Here is a 20,401-nt window from a genome sequence, read left to right on the forward strand (position 1 = left end):
TATTTTCCTTTTCGAACTACGTTTGCTCCTCTGGTCCACCCTACAAATGTTGATACCTTAGCCGCTGTTCAGGCAATGGGGCTGGGGGTTTTTGCAAAGAGGAAACAAACGCGGCTAAGGAGTTTCTCCTGCAAACGAAAGAGGGTATCTTCTCGGGGCAGGGACAGCCGGCCTCTGCCAGTGTTGATCAAGGTGTGAACGGAGATGTTTCGGGGACTGACTTTGAAAAGAGCGTGTAGTATCAGTTCCTCTTAAGTGTCAGTGCCTGATGCTGAACTTAGGAGAACAAATAATAATTGTAAAATATTGTACGCCCTGGAATGTCCATTTTTAAACACCCTGTTAGCTTGCTTACTTTAATTGGTTAGGTAAATAATCATCTCGGCGTGGCATGATGGGCCCAGAATGATCCAAGTTAGTTCCTTTGTGAGATTAATGTGAAGAGATCCGTGATTAAGCCCTGGCACTGCAGCGCAACACACCTGTTCTGGGCCGATCCTGAACATTTCTTCTCCATTGCCCGAGGAGGAGGCTTCTCAAAGGATTACAGTAACACTTTTTGACAAGCTTATACAGGGTGGAGTTTCCATGTAATGACAGGGCTCATTTGATGATGTCTCAGTAATGCATTCTTTTTATTTTTGCTGTCAACATTTATTACTGTAGAAGCATTGACTGTTACACAGCTGGTCCAACTTGCCCACATTTAAGTAACAGTAGGTCTCTCGTCGTGTTTATTTTTGTCGTTATGCAACGCTAGCACTCCTGCTCTTGGATTAGGCTTCAAGGTGGAATTGTAATGCCCACAGTTGCTTCAAAAACCTCCTTCTTTCTACAAATAACAATTAAAACCTTCAATTCACTTTAAACTATGTCTGCTGACACACTGTTTTCTTTAGTGTAAAGGAGAGATACTTAAGAATTTTTAAATGGGAAAAACTGTTGTAAACAGACTGACTGAAGATAAGCTGTAGAAAAATGTAGACATGCAGAGTCACCACCTTTGCGCTCTGATCTTAGGTGACATCTCTTCTTCATAGATACTGCTGCAGCGTGAGGAAAGTGCAGGTCCTTCCTCACCAATATCTGGATGGGGATTTTCAAAATACGTAAAAGAAAGCAAAACCTCCGAAACAGCAACAGAAATTCACCTTCTTTTCCCTGCCATAGCTCTTTGTATAAGTATGCCTGCATGTCCATCCCAGCACTCTCTTGTGTTAGATGGGGCCTTACTGGCCATGTCTTATTTTCATAACTTTGCAGTAAGAAGCCTGGTATTGCCACGTCTTCCTCCTCTTCTGCCTCACTGCTGTCAAATATGATTTTCTTCTCTTTTTTTAAAGATAAATTAGTAGTTTTAGCTTCCAACACATTTTCTCTTTCTTATTCCAAAGATATATCTCACAGCCACAAAGGAAGCTAAAGAGGATCGGTCCCAGTGCATTTTTCTCTTAATCTGTGGCCTGTTTGTGTTTTGCTCCTTCAGATCGGTTGCTTTTCTCCACTCCTTCCCTGCAGTTGTGTTCTCCAGTTAGAGGATGGCGTAAGCGCTTCCATCAGCTGTGCAGGAGACCCCAGCAATTTCTGGTTAGGCACTGAAGCTCACATTAAAATCAGTAGAAATTAAGCATCTGAATACCTTTGATAATCTGTGTTCCATCTAACACTGTCATGTGTATCATGGTATATAGTATTTGCACAACGGGAGGTTACGACAATAAATACATGAAATTCATTAAATTCCAAAGCGCAAAAACATTATGGTGATGACAGCCATCTAACAAAGATTGTGATTTAACCCCTCAAAAAATCCAATTAGCACATTTACTAATTATTACTAGTTATAACTAATTAAACTACAGTAATCAAAATTTATTTGATTAAATTTTCCACTTTCGTATTTGTAATATGATAGCACCCCAAACAATGGGTTTCCCATTGTGCACTTCACTGCGCTGACGCACCAGCGGGTACGAGTGCCGCCTTCCAGCGCTTACGGCCTGGCTTGAACTTTGACAGACCCCAAGGTAATGACAGAGGAAAGAAAAGGTAAAATGACAGTGTCTTTGGTTCAGGTGGCTTTTAGGCTATGCATGTTGGTGGCTCCAGTCACTGAATATTCACTTAGTTTCTCTTAATAAACTGCAGCGTTCCCTGCTATGCAGCCCAGGCGGGTGGATGTTGTAGCAGGACTGGCTGGCTCCTTCCCCGTGGACAGGCGCTGCAGGACCGCTGCTTGAAGGTCTTGGGTTTGTTTCTTTTCTTGTCACTAGAGGTAATTCCCAAAACTCAGTAGCTGGAACTGAGTTTCCAGCCTGCGATCCTGCGGTGGTTCTGTGTCGTTCTGCCCCCTTGCCCTGCCCTGTCCTGCTCCCCTCCTGGGGTTCTGCTGCCGCAGAAATGTTCATTTGCTTTGCCTTCATCGTGCTCATAGGCCCAACGCATTCTGTGTACTCTTTTTTTCTTCTATATAGTCCCCATCATGTATGTTTAAGTTATACAGTGTGCAAGTCTGTCATCTTAGTGAGCCAAATTAATGCCTTTACTGCACTGGTTTGTTTGGACAAAGGGGTGTTTCTCTTTAACGCTCCCATGAATAGCCTTGAGCACTTGCAGATTTTAATTTCAGGAGTGGTTCAGTGAAATGAACTGTCTTTTGGATAAGCATTCAGTATTTGTAAATACACTCTTCTTTTTCTTTTTTTTTTCATTCTTTCTTGTAACAGCCGTTTACTCACTGATGCTCTGAGAAATGTCTTCTGGTCACGGTTGTCTTCTCAAGTTCTGTCTCATCTGGTTTTAGTTCACAGTAAACTGATCCAAAACAGCAATGGGGAAGAATGTAAATAAAGCCAAATGTGTGCTTTTTTTCCCCTGTGTAATCTGCACGAAAAGAGGGCATTGCCATCCTAAATGTGATTGGGAATCCCCCTTTTCCATCATCCTGCATCTGAAAATGCCTGCTGTTACGTGCTTCAGGGGTAACTTCAAGAAGTGATTTAGGGAATAATTGTTGGAGAGAGTTATCCTAAATTTCTTCTTAACCTTATCTGTCAGTTTTTCTTAGTCTTGTAGCTCTGGGCATTGTTCAAGAGAAGGTTTTGTCAGGTCCATTATAACTATCTCATGAATATAAATGTTTACTATTTTTGTTACGACTTTGCATCTGTAATATGCATGATAGCAAAGAAATTCATAGCTGAAGAATATGTTCTGTGGATAAATGCAATTTTTTTTTTTGAAGTATCAACTTTTCATTGAATGAATGTCCCCCCTGTTGTTGCACAGGCAAAACGGGAAGGCAGACATCAGTGCCTTTTTCCATGTAAGCAGCCAAGGAGAGTTGTCTCCTCGTCTCATGCCCAAGCCCCTGGGATGGGGATGGTTCGCATTCACTCCAGCCTTCAGCCACCGTGGTGGAATTCGGAATTGTGGAGTGTAACCCCCGTTTCTGATGAAGGCTTTTTAAGTGACCCGGGATAAGCTGTGGTCTGTTCACACCTTGGTTTCTTGAAAAAGGAAGATGGCAGTTTTGCCTTCATTGCGGAAGTATTGTGGAGATGTGTTTGCTGATGTTCAGAAGATGCTGCAAATTATGTAGGGTTTAATAGGAAGGCTGTCAGCTACCTCAGGTTTTGTTAACGGATAACACTTAGGACATTTCAAAATTAATTATTAATGGTATTGCTATTTTTTTTTCTTCATGTGTTCTTTGTTGGTGCAATGAAAGGTTCTCTGCATTTTCTTCTGCTTTTTCTGCCATCATTACCAATTTGCTTTTGTTGCTTTTGGTAAACATGACTCATCCTCATACTTTGTACGGTTTCTCTGCAGGAAGAGGTTACTAAAATAACAGACTGCATTACAAAAAGGAGAACTGCAGTTTCTAATGCTTAGAACTTGTCCAAGGTGTGACTCTGAACCAGTTATTTTGCCATAATCTCTGTGGAGGAAATGGTTCCTGTAGAGCGTGAGCAGTGTTCACAGCACACAGACGTAGGTACAGACATTTCATAGGATTACATCTGCTTCTCACCTGAAGAAATCTGGATTCCAGATCCCTTTTTAAGGTCTATTTCAGTAAGAAAAGTATTATTTCAAAGTGGTGGAAAGCTCAGTGGCACGGTGATTTTACTTTTAGATGTGGCTCACATATTTCTACAAGGACCAGGCAATCATGCGTAGTAATTCTTCACATTCCTGACATCTTTTTCATAATCCACTTTCAGGATGATGATAACTGTGATGAATAGGGAGGAAAGAAATTTTTTTTTTTTAAATGCCTGGAACTGATGTTTAGATTCTTCTTGTAGAATCTATAGCATTGGTATTTTTCGCAGTTATCATCCAGATTATATAAATTAAACCAGTTTCAGAAGTTGTTCAGCAAAGCACTCTGTAGGTAAATGAATCCTGTGCTCAGCACAAGTAACTTCTCATAACTTCCTGGGGTTTTTGAGACGGTGTGTAAAATGTAACATAAAAGCCAGTGCTCAGTTTCTTATAACTCTGATTAGTATATACTTTTGGAGTGAGTTTTTAACAATTTTAATAATTATTTTTTAATTTTTACTTTTTGAGGGTTAGCTTTGGTTTGGGTTTGGTTTTTTGTGAACTAAAGTAACTCTGTGGTAATTGCTAACAATCTCTGATGAAGGCAAGAGCTGCAGTTGCAATAGTTGCATCTGCTCTTTCTGTTTTCTCTCGGGCATTACTGGACTTGTGACCTTTGAAATTCAGTTGGTGTGGGAAGTTAGTGGATGATCTATGAAGGTGCAAAACATGAAAGCTGAACAGGCTCTCTGCACAACAATTCTTGGGGGTTTTTTTTTAAGTGCTTGTCCTCTCACAGATTGCCTGAAGTCATCTTCCTGTAGTCAGTTGGTTTGGGAAGGAAGTTTTGTTTCTCACTGTTCTAAGGTAAATTTATGGTATTCTTGTGGAAAGTCTCAGTATAGAGAGTACAGAGCCTGCTACCTTCCATCTACAAGAAGAGTTGGGAAAAACTCTGTATATTCAAGAACCTTTCCTCATTTTTGGATAACATAATGTTTCATTTTAAAAATTGTTTAAAATGTTTAAATTTAAACATTATGTTTAAATTGTTTCAATTTAAACAATTTAAACATATGTTTAATTATTTGAACACTCCCTCTTCTCAGAAATGGAATATTAATGTAGGGTAGTTTCTGCTGTCAGGTTTGAATTAATTTCTGAAGGCATTCCATGAGCATAGCCCATAAAGCTTGTCCAGGTCCCGAGAAGCCCAGAGGGGAATGGATTATGCAGCAGCAGTTGGAGTTTTTACATTTTGCAAGAACTCCCTCCACTCATCTCTTAGCTTTGCTGAACAAAGTGATGCTTTCTCTATCTTCCGTGCATGAAATTTAGGACACACTGTAGAATAATCTTGGTTCTGTAAGGAAGAAGAGTTTCCTTTAGAAATATCTTGTTACTTTCCAGCTGGAGGTTGTATACCTTTCCCTGCAATTTGTCCTTTCCTTTTGTGGTCGCATGCTACTTTAGAGCTTTTTAACCACTAACATGTTAGAGTTTTGTTTGAGGAACATCCTGGCATGTTTGTGTGACATGATAATAACAGTTAATGAATGCTCCTCCCATGTAGAATTGAGTTTTTGCCAAATAGTGACATTTTTGGGATAAAATTGATCAATTTGCAAAATGATGCCTTTATGTGGAATAAACCTTGCAGGTGAATGGGGGAAGATTAATGTAATTCTTTGAAAAGCAGTAGGTAGTAAGCTTTAATTTCTATATAATACAGGGGACAGATGACCCCAGTGCAAGTGCTGTGTTACTGGTAATACAGGTGACCGCGCTGATCCCACCATCAGTCTCACAGCTAAGTCTTAATTGATTTTTGTAGGGACCAGTGCAGTCTCTGCAGGGCTGTGGGAGGATTATAAGACATAAGAGGAGTAAGCGCAGGGGAGCAGCCGCTGTCTCGGGCTCCAGAGGCAGAGTATGAAGCTATTGATTGTACGCTGCGCTGTATCGGACATCACCCCAGCGCAGTTATTCCATCTTTCAGGGACATCCACTTCTTGATCCTCCACCGTATAGATGATGCCTCGCTTTGTCATTCGCATATTTTTAGTAAACACGTTTTTTTTTTTTTTGTGCTGTGATCGTTAATAAGGTACTTGCTAGGCTTGCTGGTCTGAAGTTGGGATACTAACCACACGGTTCTTGTCTGCCTGCATCTGTGCATTTGAGACACTTCAGAGCAGGACTTGCTACTTTCCCATCTTTGTTTCATACTCAGCACAGCATGAATTGAGGCCCCGGGATGATGTTTAATAGTCGTTACCCTGGACGGATCCTACCGAGGGTGTTTTTGCCAAAGGCGGCCCTGGGAGCAGGCCTTCTCTCCCACAACAAGCCATCAACTGCTGAGTTATCTGAGGGGAGACCAAGTCAAAATCCAGCCTCATGCTTTCAACCTCGATCCATCCTTCCCTGTTACAAGAGCATCCAAACAGTTGGCGCAGGAGTGAGGTCCCTGCCAGTCCTCCCCAGCAGCAGCCACATGTACCCCTGCCATGATCCCCTCCCACCGGCAGGCTTCTTCCCCCAGGACAGGGCTCAGGGGAGGCTGCACTGTTCCCGGGGTCTGCACTGGCTGCCGCCCTGGTAGGGATGGCAGGGCAGAGAGCCTTGCTGCCAGAGCCAGCCCTCGGGCTGGGGCTTGGACACGCCAATCCATAACGTAGCAATTGAAACATGGCTTTAGGTAAATCCTAATTTTTAAAGCCAAGGTCACCCTTGAGGCGTTTCTGAAATAATTTCTCCAAGCCAGAGTTAGATGAGTAAGGCGGTCAAATATTTTGAAGTCACTGGGATTAAACAGTGCTCGTGAACATAAAGTTAGAGTGTACCCTCAGCAAGTTTGCTGATGACGCAAAACTGGGAGGAGTGGTAGATACACTGGCAGGCTGTGCTGCCATTCAGCAAGACCTGGACAGGCTGGAAAGTTGGGCAGAGAGGAACATGATGAGGTTCAACAAGGGCAAGTGCAGGGTCCTGCACCTGGGGAGGAACAATCTCATGTATCAGTACAGGCTGGGGCTGACCTGCTGGAGTGCAGCTCTGTGGAGAGGGACTTGGGAGTGCTGGTGGACAACAGGTTGACCATGAGCCAGCAGGGTGCCCGGGTTTGCCAAGAAGGCCAATGGGATCCTGGGATGCATTAGGAAGAGTGTGCCCAGCAGGTCGAGAGAGGTTCTCCTTCCCCTCTAATTTGCCCTAGTGAGGCCCCATCTGGAACACTCTGTCCAGTTCTGGGCTCCCCAGTTCAAGAAAGATGAGGAGCTACTGGAGAGAGTCCAGCGGAGGGCTATGAGGATGGTGAGGGGACTGGAGCATCTCTCCTATGAGGAGAGGCTGAGGGAGCTGGGCTTGTTCAGCCTGAAGAAAAGGCTACGATGGGACCTAATAAATGCTTAGAAATATCTTAAGGGTGGGTGTCAAGAGGGTGGGACCACACTCTTTTCAGTGGTGCCCAGCTACAAGACAAGGGGCAACGGGCACAAACTGAAGCAGAGAAATTTCCATCTAAACACGAGGAAGAACTTCTTCTCTCTGAGGGTGACGGAGCCCTGGAACAGGCTGCCCAAGGAGGTTGTGGAGTCTCCTTCTCTGGAGGTATTCAAGACCCGCCTGGACAAGGTCCTGTGCAACCTGCTGTAGGTGACCCTGCTTTGGCAGGGGTGTTGGACTAGATGACCCACAGCCGCCCCTTCCAACCCCTAACATTCTGTGATTCTGTATTGGTCCACTGTTTGCTGATATTCTTCATTTTCTTTTCTTCTTTTCTTTTTTAGGATGAACGTGAAGCCAGAGAAAATGTGAAAAGGGAGCAGGACGAAGCATACCGCATATCGCTGGAGGCTGACAGAGCGAAGGTGTGTGCAGGGTGAAGCAATCGCATGAATGTCGGGTGGGAATCTCTCCGCAGCTGGTAAAATCTCTCTGGTGCAGAGGACTGCCCAGCTTCAGCTCCACTCTTAAGAAGAGGCAGTTGCTGTAGGAGCCGTAATTTGCTCTCAGTGGTCATAACATAAGCAAGTCTGGACAGGCTGAATCGGTGGACTGCAGCCAACTGTGTGAGGTTCCACAAGGCCAAATGCCAGCTCCTGCCCTCGGGTCACACCAACCCCACGCAACGCTGCAGGCTGGGAGAGGAGTGGTTGGAAAGGTGTCTGGCAGAAAAGGACCTTGGGGTGTTGGTTGACAGCCGGGTGAACATGAGCCAGCAGTGTGCCCAGGAGCCAAGAAGGCCAATGGCATCCTGGCTTGTGTCAGGAATAGTGTGGCCAGCAGGAGCAGGGCAGGGATTGTGCCCCTGTACTCGGCACTGGTGAGGCCACACCTGGAGTACTGTGTTCAGTTTTGGGCCTCTCACTACAAGAAGGACATTGAGGGGCTGGAGCGTGTCCAGAGAAGGGCAGCGAGGCTGGGGAGGGGTCTGGAGAACAAGTCTGATGAGGAGTGGCTGAGGGAGCTGGGGCTGTTTAGTCTGGAGAAGAGGAGGCTGAGGGGGGACCTTACTGCTCTCTACAACTCCCTGACAGGAGGTTGTAGTGAGGTGGGTGTTGGTCTCTTCTCCCAAGTGGCTAGCAATAGGACAAGAGGCAATGGCCTCAAGTTCCATCATGGGAGGTTTAGATTGGATATTAGGAAAAAATTCTTTACTGAAAGAGTGGTCAGGCCTTGGAACAGGCTGCCCAGGGAGCCGGTGGAGTCCCCATCCCTGGAGGTGTTCAAAAAAACTGCGTGGATGTGGCACTTCAGGACATGGTTTAGCAGGCATGGTGGTGTTGGGGTGATGGTTGGAGCTGATGATCTTAGAGGTCTTTTCCAACCTTAGTGATGCTGTGAACATGGCACTGAATACAGTCACTAAGGGTAGACTTGTCTACTTCTTGCTAAAGCAGTCCTGGCCCCACTTAGTAATAGAAGTTGGGAAAGGAATGATAGGAAAAGATCACTTAATAACTATCCAGTTTCTTATTTTAATTTCTACAGAAAAGTTGAGGAGTTTCTTTGCTTGTATATAGCTGATGCCCATCATGAAACACAGCTGTGGAAATCAAGGTGATACATGTGTGATTACTGTTTGTGTTTCTTAGAGGGAAGCGCAAGAGAGAGAAATGGCAGAGCAGTTTCGCTTGGAACAGATTCGGAAAGAACAGGAGGAAGAACGTGAGGTGGGATGTTTTACCTTTTCTGACAACTTTTTGGATTCATGAAGGCTATGGACATTGCAACTTTCATTCAAGTATACTTTTTATGTGAACATCTTTTTTTTTTTTAATTTATTTTTTACCGTAGATATAAAACACATAGTGCAGCTAAATCGTTTTCATCTACTGTTTAACAGCTTTTCTGTTAATTTGGGAGACAAAACACTTTAAAAAAAAAAAAAATTAAGGGGAAAAAATCCAAAATCTAGAAAATTGGATTTATGGTACTTTTTGAAATTTCTAAAGAGTCTTCTACAGAATCTTCCTTAGGATGAAAATTGTGTTTAAATGAACACTTATGTCTCTAGGCCTATATAAGAAAATAGAAACCATGTGCTGTGAAGAGTACTGTTCCGCAAACTCTGTTATTTTGTAGATTCTGAAGGTCCTGGTGCCTTTCACAGATGGCTTCTGCAGCCTTCTTTCAGGGTCTAGGCTAGCTCCTGGCCTAGCTGTGGGTCGGTGTAGGCATTTACAGAAAGCATCACGTACACGAATTTACTTATATTAGTGGCTTCCTTTTTTTCACCTCCTGGCAAATACAAGACATGGCTGAAAGGCTGGGGCACAGCCATGTCTCTTCCCCGGAAGTCCCACCACATTTCAAAGAGTAGGTAAAATAAACTGGTCATTAAAATATTTCCGTCTGTTCTGTGGAGTTCTTGAAATGTAAGTCCTTACAGAACTGCCGTGGAACACAGCTGATACTTGAAAAGGACTTTGAAACCCTCAGATAAAATTTTCAAAAGAAAAGTGATATTCACATGTAAACATCTTGGCTGAAATCACAGTTGATTGTGGTTGTCCTTTGACTTCTAGGCATAGAAGATTCTGTGAGCAAGTTGCTAATGAATACAAAGCCATATCAGCATCTGTACTGAATATATATTTCCGGAGTATGTTTCCAGTATTATATCAAATATAAATATTAAAAATATTTATTTGTTTATATAAAATGTAAAGAGTTCCAATATTTTTGGTGGACTTAATATAACTTTTTTGCTTTGACTTTCATGGTTTATGGAGATTTGAAATTCAGAATTATATTCTCATTTAATTCTCCACTTAGTTAAAGTCCTTGGAAGTTGTGGAATCCTGATAAATCACAGCCTTGCTTATTCCCCCCGACAAGTGACTTAAATGTATACTTGACATTTCAGTCTTGTGTACTTTGCTGATGTATGAAAAAATTGCATTATACAACTGCAAAAAAGTTGGCTATGAACACATTTATTATTCCCTGAGATAAACCCAATAAACAAACTGTATGAGCAGTGCATTTGCATATATATATTTTGAGCAAGATAATTGCATTAAAAAACTGGAACCGATTTAAACATTCAAGAACCTTTTAGACAGTACTGCGTTGTAAATACTAAAATCAGGCCAAGCAGTAGTGTTCGCTGGTTTGGGAAAGACGCAGTCCACTTCTGCTTTCCTACCCTACAGTATCTGAGGACTTGTTTAGCTCCTCTTGTTAACGTAAACCAAGAATGGAAGCTAAAACATAACTGAAGGAGCAATGCGCAAAACTGGACTGCGAGAATTGTCAGGAATAATTGTAAGATGGCAATTCTGTGAGGTTAATAGCAACCGAACGTAAATTGGTAGCAGTAACAGACTGTTGAGCAATCAGCTCATGCTCAGATTCAAGTAAGAAGTATGTTTTTCTTTCTTTGAGTAATTTTGCACGCATAGAAACAATAATTAATTCTGCTTTATTATATCTGCTCCTGAGCCTTTTCTGATACCTTGGCCTTTTGGAAATAATTTTCTTAGTCAAAGGCTGCAAGACTGGTGCATGTTATCAAAATATACCTGGGCTTCCCTGTTTTAATGTAGAGTGCAGTAATGAAAATAATAGGATCTGTTTGCTTAGTAGAACAAAAGGGATTTTAACAATAATGTTTACTAACACTCCCCATTTTCAAGTGTACAGATTACTTATACTGAATTGTTCTGCAACAGTGTTTGCTTACAGAAGTGGCTTTATGTTCAGTTCGTATATTTAAATTCTGACTATTGAGCTATTCACATACTGAACATCTTTTAATCAACAAACTGAAATTGCTTGTTCAGGTCCAAGAGTTATTAATGTGATCCATCACATCATTGTTTTCTGACTCGGTTTGCTGGTACAGAATATCCATTGTAAATTGCCATTTTACGTTGAAGCCTTGGAGACTGGTTACTTTGGGGAGCAGCGCACTCTTTGCACAAAGAAAAGAGCTCTAATGAGCTACTGTTGTTTATTTTTCTATAATATAATTGATTGGGTTCAGTAAATAATGTAGCATCTGTTGTTATACTGTGTGGGGAAATGTCAAAACAGAAAGATAGTAAGCAGGTGGTTGAGGATGGAGTGAGAGAGAAAATTAAAATAGAATCTATTTAAAATATAATCTCATAGTAGATGAGCAAAAATGAACTCAAGTTCTATGTATAAATATTTATACTGAGATATAATTTGCTCAGAGGTTCATGTGTAAGAACTAGACTATTGAAAAGCCTTCGTAATCTTGCTCCTGCCCAGTCTTTTCGCTGTAATGTAATCATCCTCTCTCAGTTTCTGTTACTAAATGACCTTGGGGAGGTTTTCAAAGGCACAAACAGCAACTGTGTATCTTGACAGTTCCGTGAAAATCTGAGTAAATCCCTGCCTGCCTCCTCTTCAGCTTGGAAAATTGTCATTTAGGAGTATTTTGGGGGAGGCAGTGTGATCATGCTGCTTCTTCCGTTCGTTGCCCTGCTCGTGAGCTGCCGCCTGAGGCGAGGCGACGCTGTAACGAGCCTGCTTCCCAGGTACCATCGGATTCTTCACAGGTGCTGATGTCCAGGCGTAGTGACAGCGGTCAGTACCCTCGAAAATCAAGCCCACTTCCTTCAGCAGCCTGATATTAGGCATCAGTTTTTAAAATAAACTGATCAAAGGATTAGTGTTGTGGTAGCTCCTGGAGGCAGAGGACAGAGAACACAGGCTTGGCTCCTGCCCTTGAAATCTTGACATCGGCAGCACACACGGTGTTCGCAGGAAAACAGTCACGCGCATTGTCAGACGTGTGATGTCATTGCAATTTTGGGGCTGATTTCATGCAAGTTGGTGCAGAAAATGCGCACACCTGTGCTTGGAGCCATCTTCCTGCAAATAATAATAATTGCTTGTCTTAAATCTTGAAGCTCCCATTTCTGTCCTCCCAGTTTTCGTCTTTGACCATTCCTACTGTTATAGGTACTCTGCGTATCTCATGTACCTTTGTAATATTTTAAATTATGTTTTTTAACAGTGTTTTAGTTTAATTATAGTAAATCTCCTATATCTATTTCTTTTTACTCTGAGCTGCCACTAAGGGTCTTGTCTGTGCTGCAAATGGTCAATTACACTGTGCAAGAGGAAGGCAATTTGATAAGTGCATTTAAAGAAATACTTTTACTGCCTTTTAACTCATACCCTTTGAGGAAGCAATTGGCCACTTGACAATTATTCTCTCGTTCACATTTTTTCCAAGGCTTTCTGCCAAATGATTAAATCACTTATCCCCATCGTGCATTAACTGTAGACCTAATAATATGTGTTATAAAGAAGGATTTATTTTAATTAGTTGTCTGGTGGGCTGTTATTAAGAATGAATAAAAACGATTTTGTCATTGAGATATAAAGCACAGCTATGGCTCTGGAGCACTGTGGCACATCTTGAAGTTCTAGAAGAAATAAAAAGAAAAGCTTTCTGTCCTTTTCTTCTCCTGCTAGCATTGCAACGTAAATGGTTGGTTTTCCTTCCTCAGGCTATCAGGCTCTCTCTTGAGCAGTCTTTGCCTCCTGAACCAAAAGATGAGAGCACCGAGTCCGTCAGTAAACTGCGTATTCGGACACCCAGCGGAGAATTCTTCGAGCGACGTTTCCTGGCCAGCAGCAAGCTGCAGGTTGTCTTTGATTTTGTAGCTTCCAAGGGATATCCCTGGGAGGAGTACAAGCTGCTGGGCACCTTCCCGAGGAGAGATGTGAGTAAACACACCTTTTGGGAATAAGTACTACTACTTCTTACTTCTGTATGTTAGGTCACCGCTGGTATGTTGTAGTACAGAAGGTAAAAGATACGCCTGAATACATTAGAGTGCTGCCAAGCTCTGTGGCTGTACACAAGTCAGGTGTGATCCTCCCAGTGCTGTTGTGTGTTACCTGCAGAACTGCGCTGCGAAATCTCCGATGGCGTTGTAAAAAATTCTCCGATTCTGAAACAAACCACTTGTGGATCACGTTCAGTGAAAACTGCCCGAATGCTCTGAGCCAGCATCGCTTGCTTCCTGTTTTGAAGGAAGCAGCATCGATATCAGTACGCTGTTTGGGTCTGTTACGGGCTGGTACTTCTGATCTCTCTGGTTTTGCTGGTTTGATGCAATTTTATGTTACGAGCAAGGAAGGCTCAGTGTCAGATAGTATGTAGTTTTGAGCTAGTCAGTGCATTCTAATAAATTATTCATCCACCTGTTACATCATACCGTTAAATAATCATTTATATCTCCTACCTTGAAATTCTAATGATGCACCCGCTGTGACAGATTTTCAAAATTAAGTCTGCTTACTGCTTACAAAAGCCAATTAAATACTGTTGGTTTATCAATAGATATTTACATGCTGGTTACTAGGTTTCTTTGAAAATATACCTATGTGTTGTCTGCCCTGTTACAAATTGTCTTTCATTTCTTACCCAGCCATTGTTACAGCAAAGGTAAAAGTCAGTGGGTCCCACTGCGCAGCAATGACCTGGGGCCCTGCGTGAAGGGCGAAGGTAACAGGCACTGCAGAAGCAGCAGAACAGAGCCAAGCAGTGATGGGTGAGGTGCAGCAGCTTTATGGCTGTACTGCCTCAGTACTGCAGATGAGCAGGGGCAGCTCTGGATCAGCCGGGGCTTTGTGTGCTGGGGGCATCTCCAGGTGACCGGTTAAGCCATTTTTCATCAAAGGAGCTCAGTAACTTGGGTTGCTTTTCCATTTTGTTTCCTATCACTGCCCCTGGAGGGAGTTCACTAGCAATAAGGCTCTGATTAGTGTATTTACTGTTTTGTAACAGATACCTCTCACTTTATCATCTTATCTGTAAGTACTCCAAGGGGAAGAAAACAATGTCCTTAGCAAGCATACAACTTCGAGAGTGGATGTAATTCATGAACAATTTTTGACATAACTCTGTGAACAGGATAGTGCTTGCAGCTCTTCTTCCACCATATCTTATACTGAGAATCCTTATCAGTCAGACTGAAAAGCAGCATTTAAGGAATCTCATTAGTCACTAATTAACTTTACTCCTTAAGCATATAATATCATTTCCAGTGGAACCAAAGACTAGAAGTCATCTATGTTTCCAGGATTACTCACCATGCAATTTGACGGAAGAAAAACAATCTTTTACAGTTGAAACAATGCTTTTGTGCATTTTAAATACTCTGCAAGTCATACCTCCCTACCTGTAATAAATTTATGTGTTAGTACATATTTAATATAAAAAAAACCTACAAGTATATTACTCTAACTTTTTACATTTGTTTTGCAATTTAGACTGGCTGTTTTGGTACTTTGTCACATCATAAGCATTATTAATTTTAGACTTCTGTAACAAACTCAAAAATTGATCAGATGACTCACTTAAGAACAAATGAAAAAAGGAGTAGAAAAGGAAGAAGACCACAAAATTAGAACGGGCTGGTATTTTCAGTACATTTGTGAAACTGCCAGGGAGAAAACTCTGAGGCAAAGAAGGGAGAGTTTAATGGCAAGGTACAGAGCCATTGGTCTGTGGCATGGGAAGCAAAGACCCTGTCATCTTTTTTCTGTGATTCCAACCTAATAATGCCATGTATGAGAAGTCACATAAATGATTCATGCCAATTGACTTGGCGGCTGTATATGAATCTGGTTGCCTTTGTGACCACCAGAGCTAAAACAGACAAAAAGTAATCCCCCAGGGTTTGCTAACCATTGAGAACTATAAATGACATCTGCCATGTTCCCTGGATTTGGAAAGTCGGAAGTGTGCAACTCCATAGACAGATTTAAAAAAAAAAAGTCAGTGATGAATGCCTTGCATGTGCAGTAGAAGTATATATTTGTTGCCTTAGGCTTCGTGGTATATATTCTCTTAAAAATGCACTGGAAGCTGTAAAGACCCTTCTGCTGTATGATACATATCACAAACATCCATTGAAATCTGTGCAACAGGAGCAGAGCACTCGGGATGCTTGTGCTCCAGAACACAATAGCATTTAAAATGTCCGCTTGTATTTAAACTATGCGAACATTTTTGAAACAATATGTTTGAAAGTATGAGAATTGCTTTGCTGGAGTTTTTGCTGCAATAAGATGAAAACATGTCTTCTCAAGTTAGTATTTTTTTGTTCTATCCTAATTTCTATGACAATAACATACACACCCCCAAAAGTGTTTCTGTCTTATCAAAACGAGGGGATTATCTTCATCCAAATCAGCGTTTCCTTGTAATAACCTTCTTAGAGCATTTTCACCTGCTTTTCAAAGCCATCAGTCCTGATACAGTGTTGTTAAAGTTTTTTTACTTCTTTGGTAAATAAAAATTCATTACTTCTTAGTTCTCTGTTCTAGTTGCTTACACAGATATCCTTAGCTAACTTAAAGTTGGTATCATAACCCTACTGTAAATACAAACTTCTACACATGAGTAAATATACAGATTAACCTTTTCCAGACACTACTTGTACATTTTAAAGCAGCAGTGACATTCCAAAGCAGTTAAGCACATGCAGTGACTCGTTATTGGGTCTTTCTCACCGACTGTATTGTTCTTTCTACTAGCGCTGAAATTAGGGATTAACCACCTCCTCTCTCAGTACCTTAACCAAGGCAGCACCGCGTACCGTTCCGACAGGCGTGTGTCACGCGGGTGAGCCTGGGTCAGCAGGTAACTTGTACCTCTAACTTTGCAAACGTTTGGCAAGCACAGCTTTCAGAGTGAAAATCTGTAATGCAAGTTCTTTGCATTATTCTCAAATGCACCTGCAAATGCTCTCTGGAAGCAAATGTGCTCACGCTATTTAAATGTATGTGCTGATTTTGGAATTATAGTTCCTTTTCTTCCAAAAATTGCTCTGATCTTGAAAATGCATTTAACTATAACAAAAAGAGCTTACCCTAAGCATATTAGTGTGCTCGATCAACCTTCCCATTTAGTATTTCTTCGAAGCCCCTTTTTCTTAAAAGCCTTCCCAAACACTACTTTCGACAGTCCTCTCAATCTGCCAGCTGCGAGATCCGCCTTCTCCCAGTGCCCTGGAGACTTCCAGGGTGATCCCTTGCTTCTGTGGTGGAGATCTGCAAGAGTCTTCCTAAAACTCTGCAACTTCTTATGGACTGGGCATTTCACCACACGTTGGAGAAGAAGCAGAGGTGGTCCAGGTCCAGCTGAAACTGTAGGAGGAATGTGCAGAACAAACTGACCCAAACTGGGCTTCAGCCACTCTGCCAAGGTTAATGATGTGTTTGTGAACGTTTTGTGGTACCTCTCAGAAAGGGAGGTCCTGGCATGCTCTCTCTTTTGAAGGACTGCTTATGAAAGACTAAATTTATTCATTTATTTTCAAAAATGAAAATTGCAAGCTACAATTTCTTCTGCTCATTTCTCCGTAAGGTGGAGCATTAGTTATGTATTTGAGAGTATGCCTTTTGCAGACACAGTATTAGAGACTTAAGCTCTTTATTTACTGTATCTGGAAGCCCTGGTAAGCCAAGACTTCTACAGTATTTCACATTTTATTTTTCTGAGCCACAGCTTAGGATCAGGTGGCAGTTAAGTCACTTAAGGTTATTTAAATGCATCTAAAATGTTGCTTAATAATTCAGAACCAGTTTGCTCTGTTTAGAGTATTAAGATTTTAAAAATCCTTTTAATTAACCAATTTCAACAGCAGTTTAAATAAACAGAAACAAAAAATCCGTCTCCCTTGAAAGGGTAGAAAATAATTTTAACTCAAATTGCATGTAAATTTAAACTAGGTATGATCGGGATTTCAGTTAACTTAGGGCCAGATAATTCTTAATACTAGATGGGATTATAGAATAAGATACCCCTCCAAAACCAAATGTGATCATTCATTCATTCCCGTGCTCTGGCAGGAGTAATCCTCTTTGGTGCCCACTGTGGTGCAAGTAACACCACAAGATGGTCAGGTTAGCTGCAGCACTCGGCACACGTAGTCCTCTGAGCAGGTAACTATCCTCCGATCTTCTCAGAAAGGTAAGGTTAGAGCACGATCCCTATATTGCTGTGCCAAGTAGTGTGCCAATTTTGTATGTCTGGGTGCTAGAAGCCATTCTTTGTAAGGGTTATTCTGCGTTTCACCCAGTGTAAACTACTCCTTTCAAATAATCTACTTTTAACCTCATCAGGTGGTGTTCAAACTTTGCAAATAGCTCGTGAAACAGTGTTACGTCCAGGACCGTTTCTGACTTTTAACGCTCTTTCCCCTAATCATCATCTTCATAGAAAGATGGAAGAAAGATGTTATCGTGAGAAAGGGATCATGTAGCATCGTGGTTATCCCCAGTAACACTTCTAGCAACTTCACCTAAATTGGGGAAGGTAGCTTGAATTATGTGTCTTGTGGCGAAGGAGGACTTCAGATGAATGAAATATTTTTCTGATATGCTCAAAAAAATTGAGAATGTTTTTGTTAAGTTCAGGGAAAATGTAATCTATGATGCATGTAATTTTCCCAGTCATTTCAGTTACTAATACTTGTATTTCCTACTACATAAAATAGTACTCGTCTGTTTGAATTCAGATCTGATGGTGGCATGTATCATCTAGTTTACACAAGGCCGCAGCACCGACAAAGGTAGACGTCCCTCCTCTTGTCATTTAAAACCGTCCTTGGGTCAATACTACCTGCCCTTGTCTTTCCTCTCTTTTCAGGATACATTGTTATTCTATTTATTCAAGCAGTTGTGTTTAGTTTGGTTGAGACACTGAGAAGTTGCCTAAGCAAACCGACCACACCAGACGAGCATGTTCCCCTGCCTCTGTTCGAAGCATGATTTCTGGTAGTTCTTCCTGATGATTTGTATCAGTAGAACGATTGGACCGATCAGCCTCGAGTGCAAGAGAAATGGACGGCGTGTCATTGCAGCCAGAACGCCAAAGCATTTGCAGCCCCTAGGTTTTACTGCTTTTAACACATTTGTTTCTCACAAAGAACGGTATCACAGTCTTTCAGTTAGCACCTGCAAAGGGGGTAGGCCATACTCTTGCCCTGCTGAAGTCGATGGTGCTACTTTCAGAGAATATCAAGTAGATTTGCTGCTTGAAATGTAACGTTTACGTCTGTGGAAATATAATTTCCATATAGGCAGTCAAAAATTCTGTTACAGAAGGATTTTCCATAATGTTTTCTTCCAAGACAGACAGACTTGATCTGTCTGTTCAGACCTGGTGTCTTTGCATAAGTGATATCCAAAGAGAAAGATCAAAGCTGTTCATTGATCGAGTAGCTGAAAGGAGATGGAAGGAATGTCTTCCTCACCTCATAGATGTACACTTCTTCTAAAAAGAAATAGAATTACATTCTATAGGTCAATATAGTTTCTGATTTCTGACAACGACTCTGTTTGAACACGGGGAATGTTTAACCAGTTTCAGGAAATAGGTGTGCATTTCAGCTGAGCTGTTTTGCTTAAGACTCGCGAAAGTAAGGAAGCATTCACCGCAACACTGCATACTCACTGCGGTATCTGAGCTCTCAGCTGAGTCATCCTCATTAGTTAACCCAATGACTAATGCCAACCATGTGATTAATAGATTCCACCCAAGCACGTCCCTCTGACCAAAAGTGTTCTTTTATTCAGCACTGCCCCGTTTTACAAAACATTTATTTTGGGGGAGGCACGCTGTTGTTCACAAGAAGATGCCGTAGTGAAGCGGCAGAGCTTTGCTGTTGCATATGGCATTATCCAGCCTAAACTGGGCCCAAGATATTTTGTACTTTAGCCCCAGAATTTATGCTTAATGTCAATTTTGTGGGGTTTTTTTCCCCTTGTAGGAAGAAAATTTAATGATAAAATACCAGTAAAGAGCCTTTGTAATAGTATGGCACTAAGAATGCTGCGTCTGGTTACCAGAAAATTTAATGATCTCCTGCTGCTTTGGTAATTGCACAAGTAATACATCAGAGTAAATCACCAAAGCAGTGATCGGCGCGCTTTTTATTCTCTCTACCTATCTACCACTCATAATGTTATACTGTAGATATCATTGTGGTATCTGAACATCTTAATCCTTTGAACTTGTGATGAAAATCCTTTTGGATTGTTTTTCCATGCAGATATAATTAAGTGCACATGAATCCAATCCCGGGTCATCCTCTGCGAGTGCCTGTGTTCACATCCATTCCCCTTTGGGATGTATGCAAAGCAGAGTGCTTGCGGCTCATTTAGAGCACTAGATGTATTTAGGTTTTCAGACTTCCAGAAGATGTGGCTGTTTGCTTCCTTTCAGCTCTGCATCAATATCCACAGCGAAAGCTATAGTATTTCTGGGGCCCAAGATCTTTCTTCTCTGTAGCTAGCACATATTAAAATAATTAAATACAGGAATAATTGTTAGTTTGATACAAGCACGCTGGCAGCAGTGCCCACAAGCAATGGACCGTTTTGCCCCTTGGCGCAGCAGAAAGGATGCTTAATGTACAAATGCTCTCATCTGTAAATGCCAGCACGGAAACCTGTTCCCTACCAATCAAGAAAACTGAAAGTAAACAGTGTGAAGGAGCGGGTGTTCTGCTGCCCGCAGGTTCTTCGTCAGGAAAAGACACATTCCAGGGTATTCTGTCGGCTTCTCTTTTTCCGAGAAACCACACAAGGAATTCCTAAATAGATGAAATATTTCAAACCACAAAGAAGGAAGGGAGGAAATCAGAAAGTCTGAGGAGAGCTTTACAGCACCTTCCTCGTCCCTCAGAATGTGAAGTCCTCCAGCCTGGGAGGTGTTGGCACTGTGGAGACCAGCACTGTCTTGTTCGGTGCCTGCAGATGGCTCCTCTGACTGCCGCTAACTTCCACGTCTTGCTCTCACCGTGTAAAGCAACTTGCGTGATACTTTAGCGTCGTCAATACC

General features: G+C 41.8%; 1 protein-coding gene across 1 annotated transcript in view; it reads left to right on the plus strand.

Moving 5' to 3' along the window:
• Window positions 1-20,401, plus strand: part of FAF1 (Fas associated factor 1) — a 178,650-nt gene that overhangs the window by 148,117 nt on the left and 10,132 nt on the right. Inside the window, exons 16-18 of the mRNA XM_075424514.1 lie at window positions 7,845-7,925; window positions 9,153-9,230; window positions 13,050-13,265. Of these exons, the coding sequence (XP_075280629.1) occupies window positions 7,845-7,925; window positions 9,153-9,230; window positions 13,050-13,265 (375 nt within the window). The remainder of the gene's footprint in view (window positions 1-7,844; window positions 7,926-9,152; window positions 9,231-13,049; window positions 13,266-20,401) is intronic.

This window comes from Opisthocomus hoazin, chromosome 6, assembly GCF_030867145.1.
Source record: "Opisthocomus hoazin isolate bOpiHoa1 chromosome 6, bOpiHoa1.hap1, whole genome shotgun sequence".
In the NCBI taxonomy this organism is placed as follows: Eukaryota; Metazoa; Chordata; class Aves; order Opisthocomiformes; family Opisthocomidae; genus Opisthocomus; species Opisthocomus hoazin.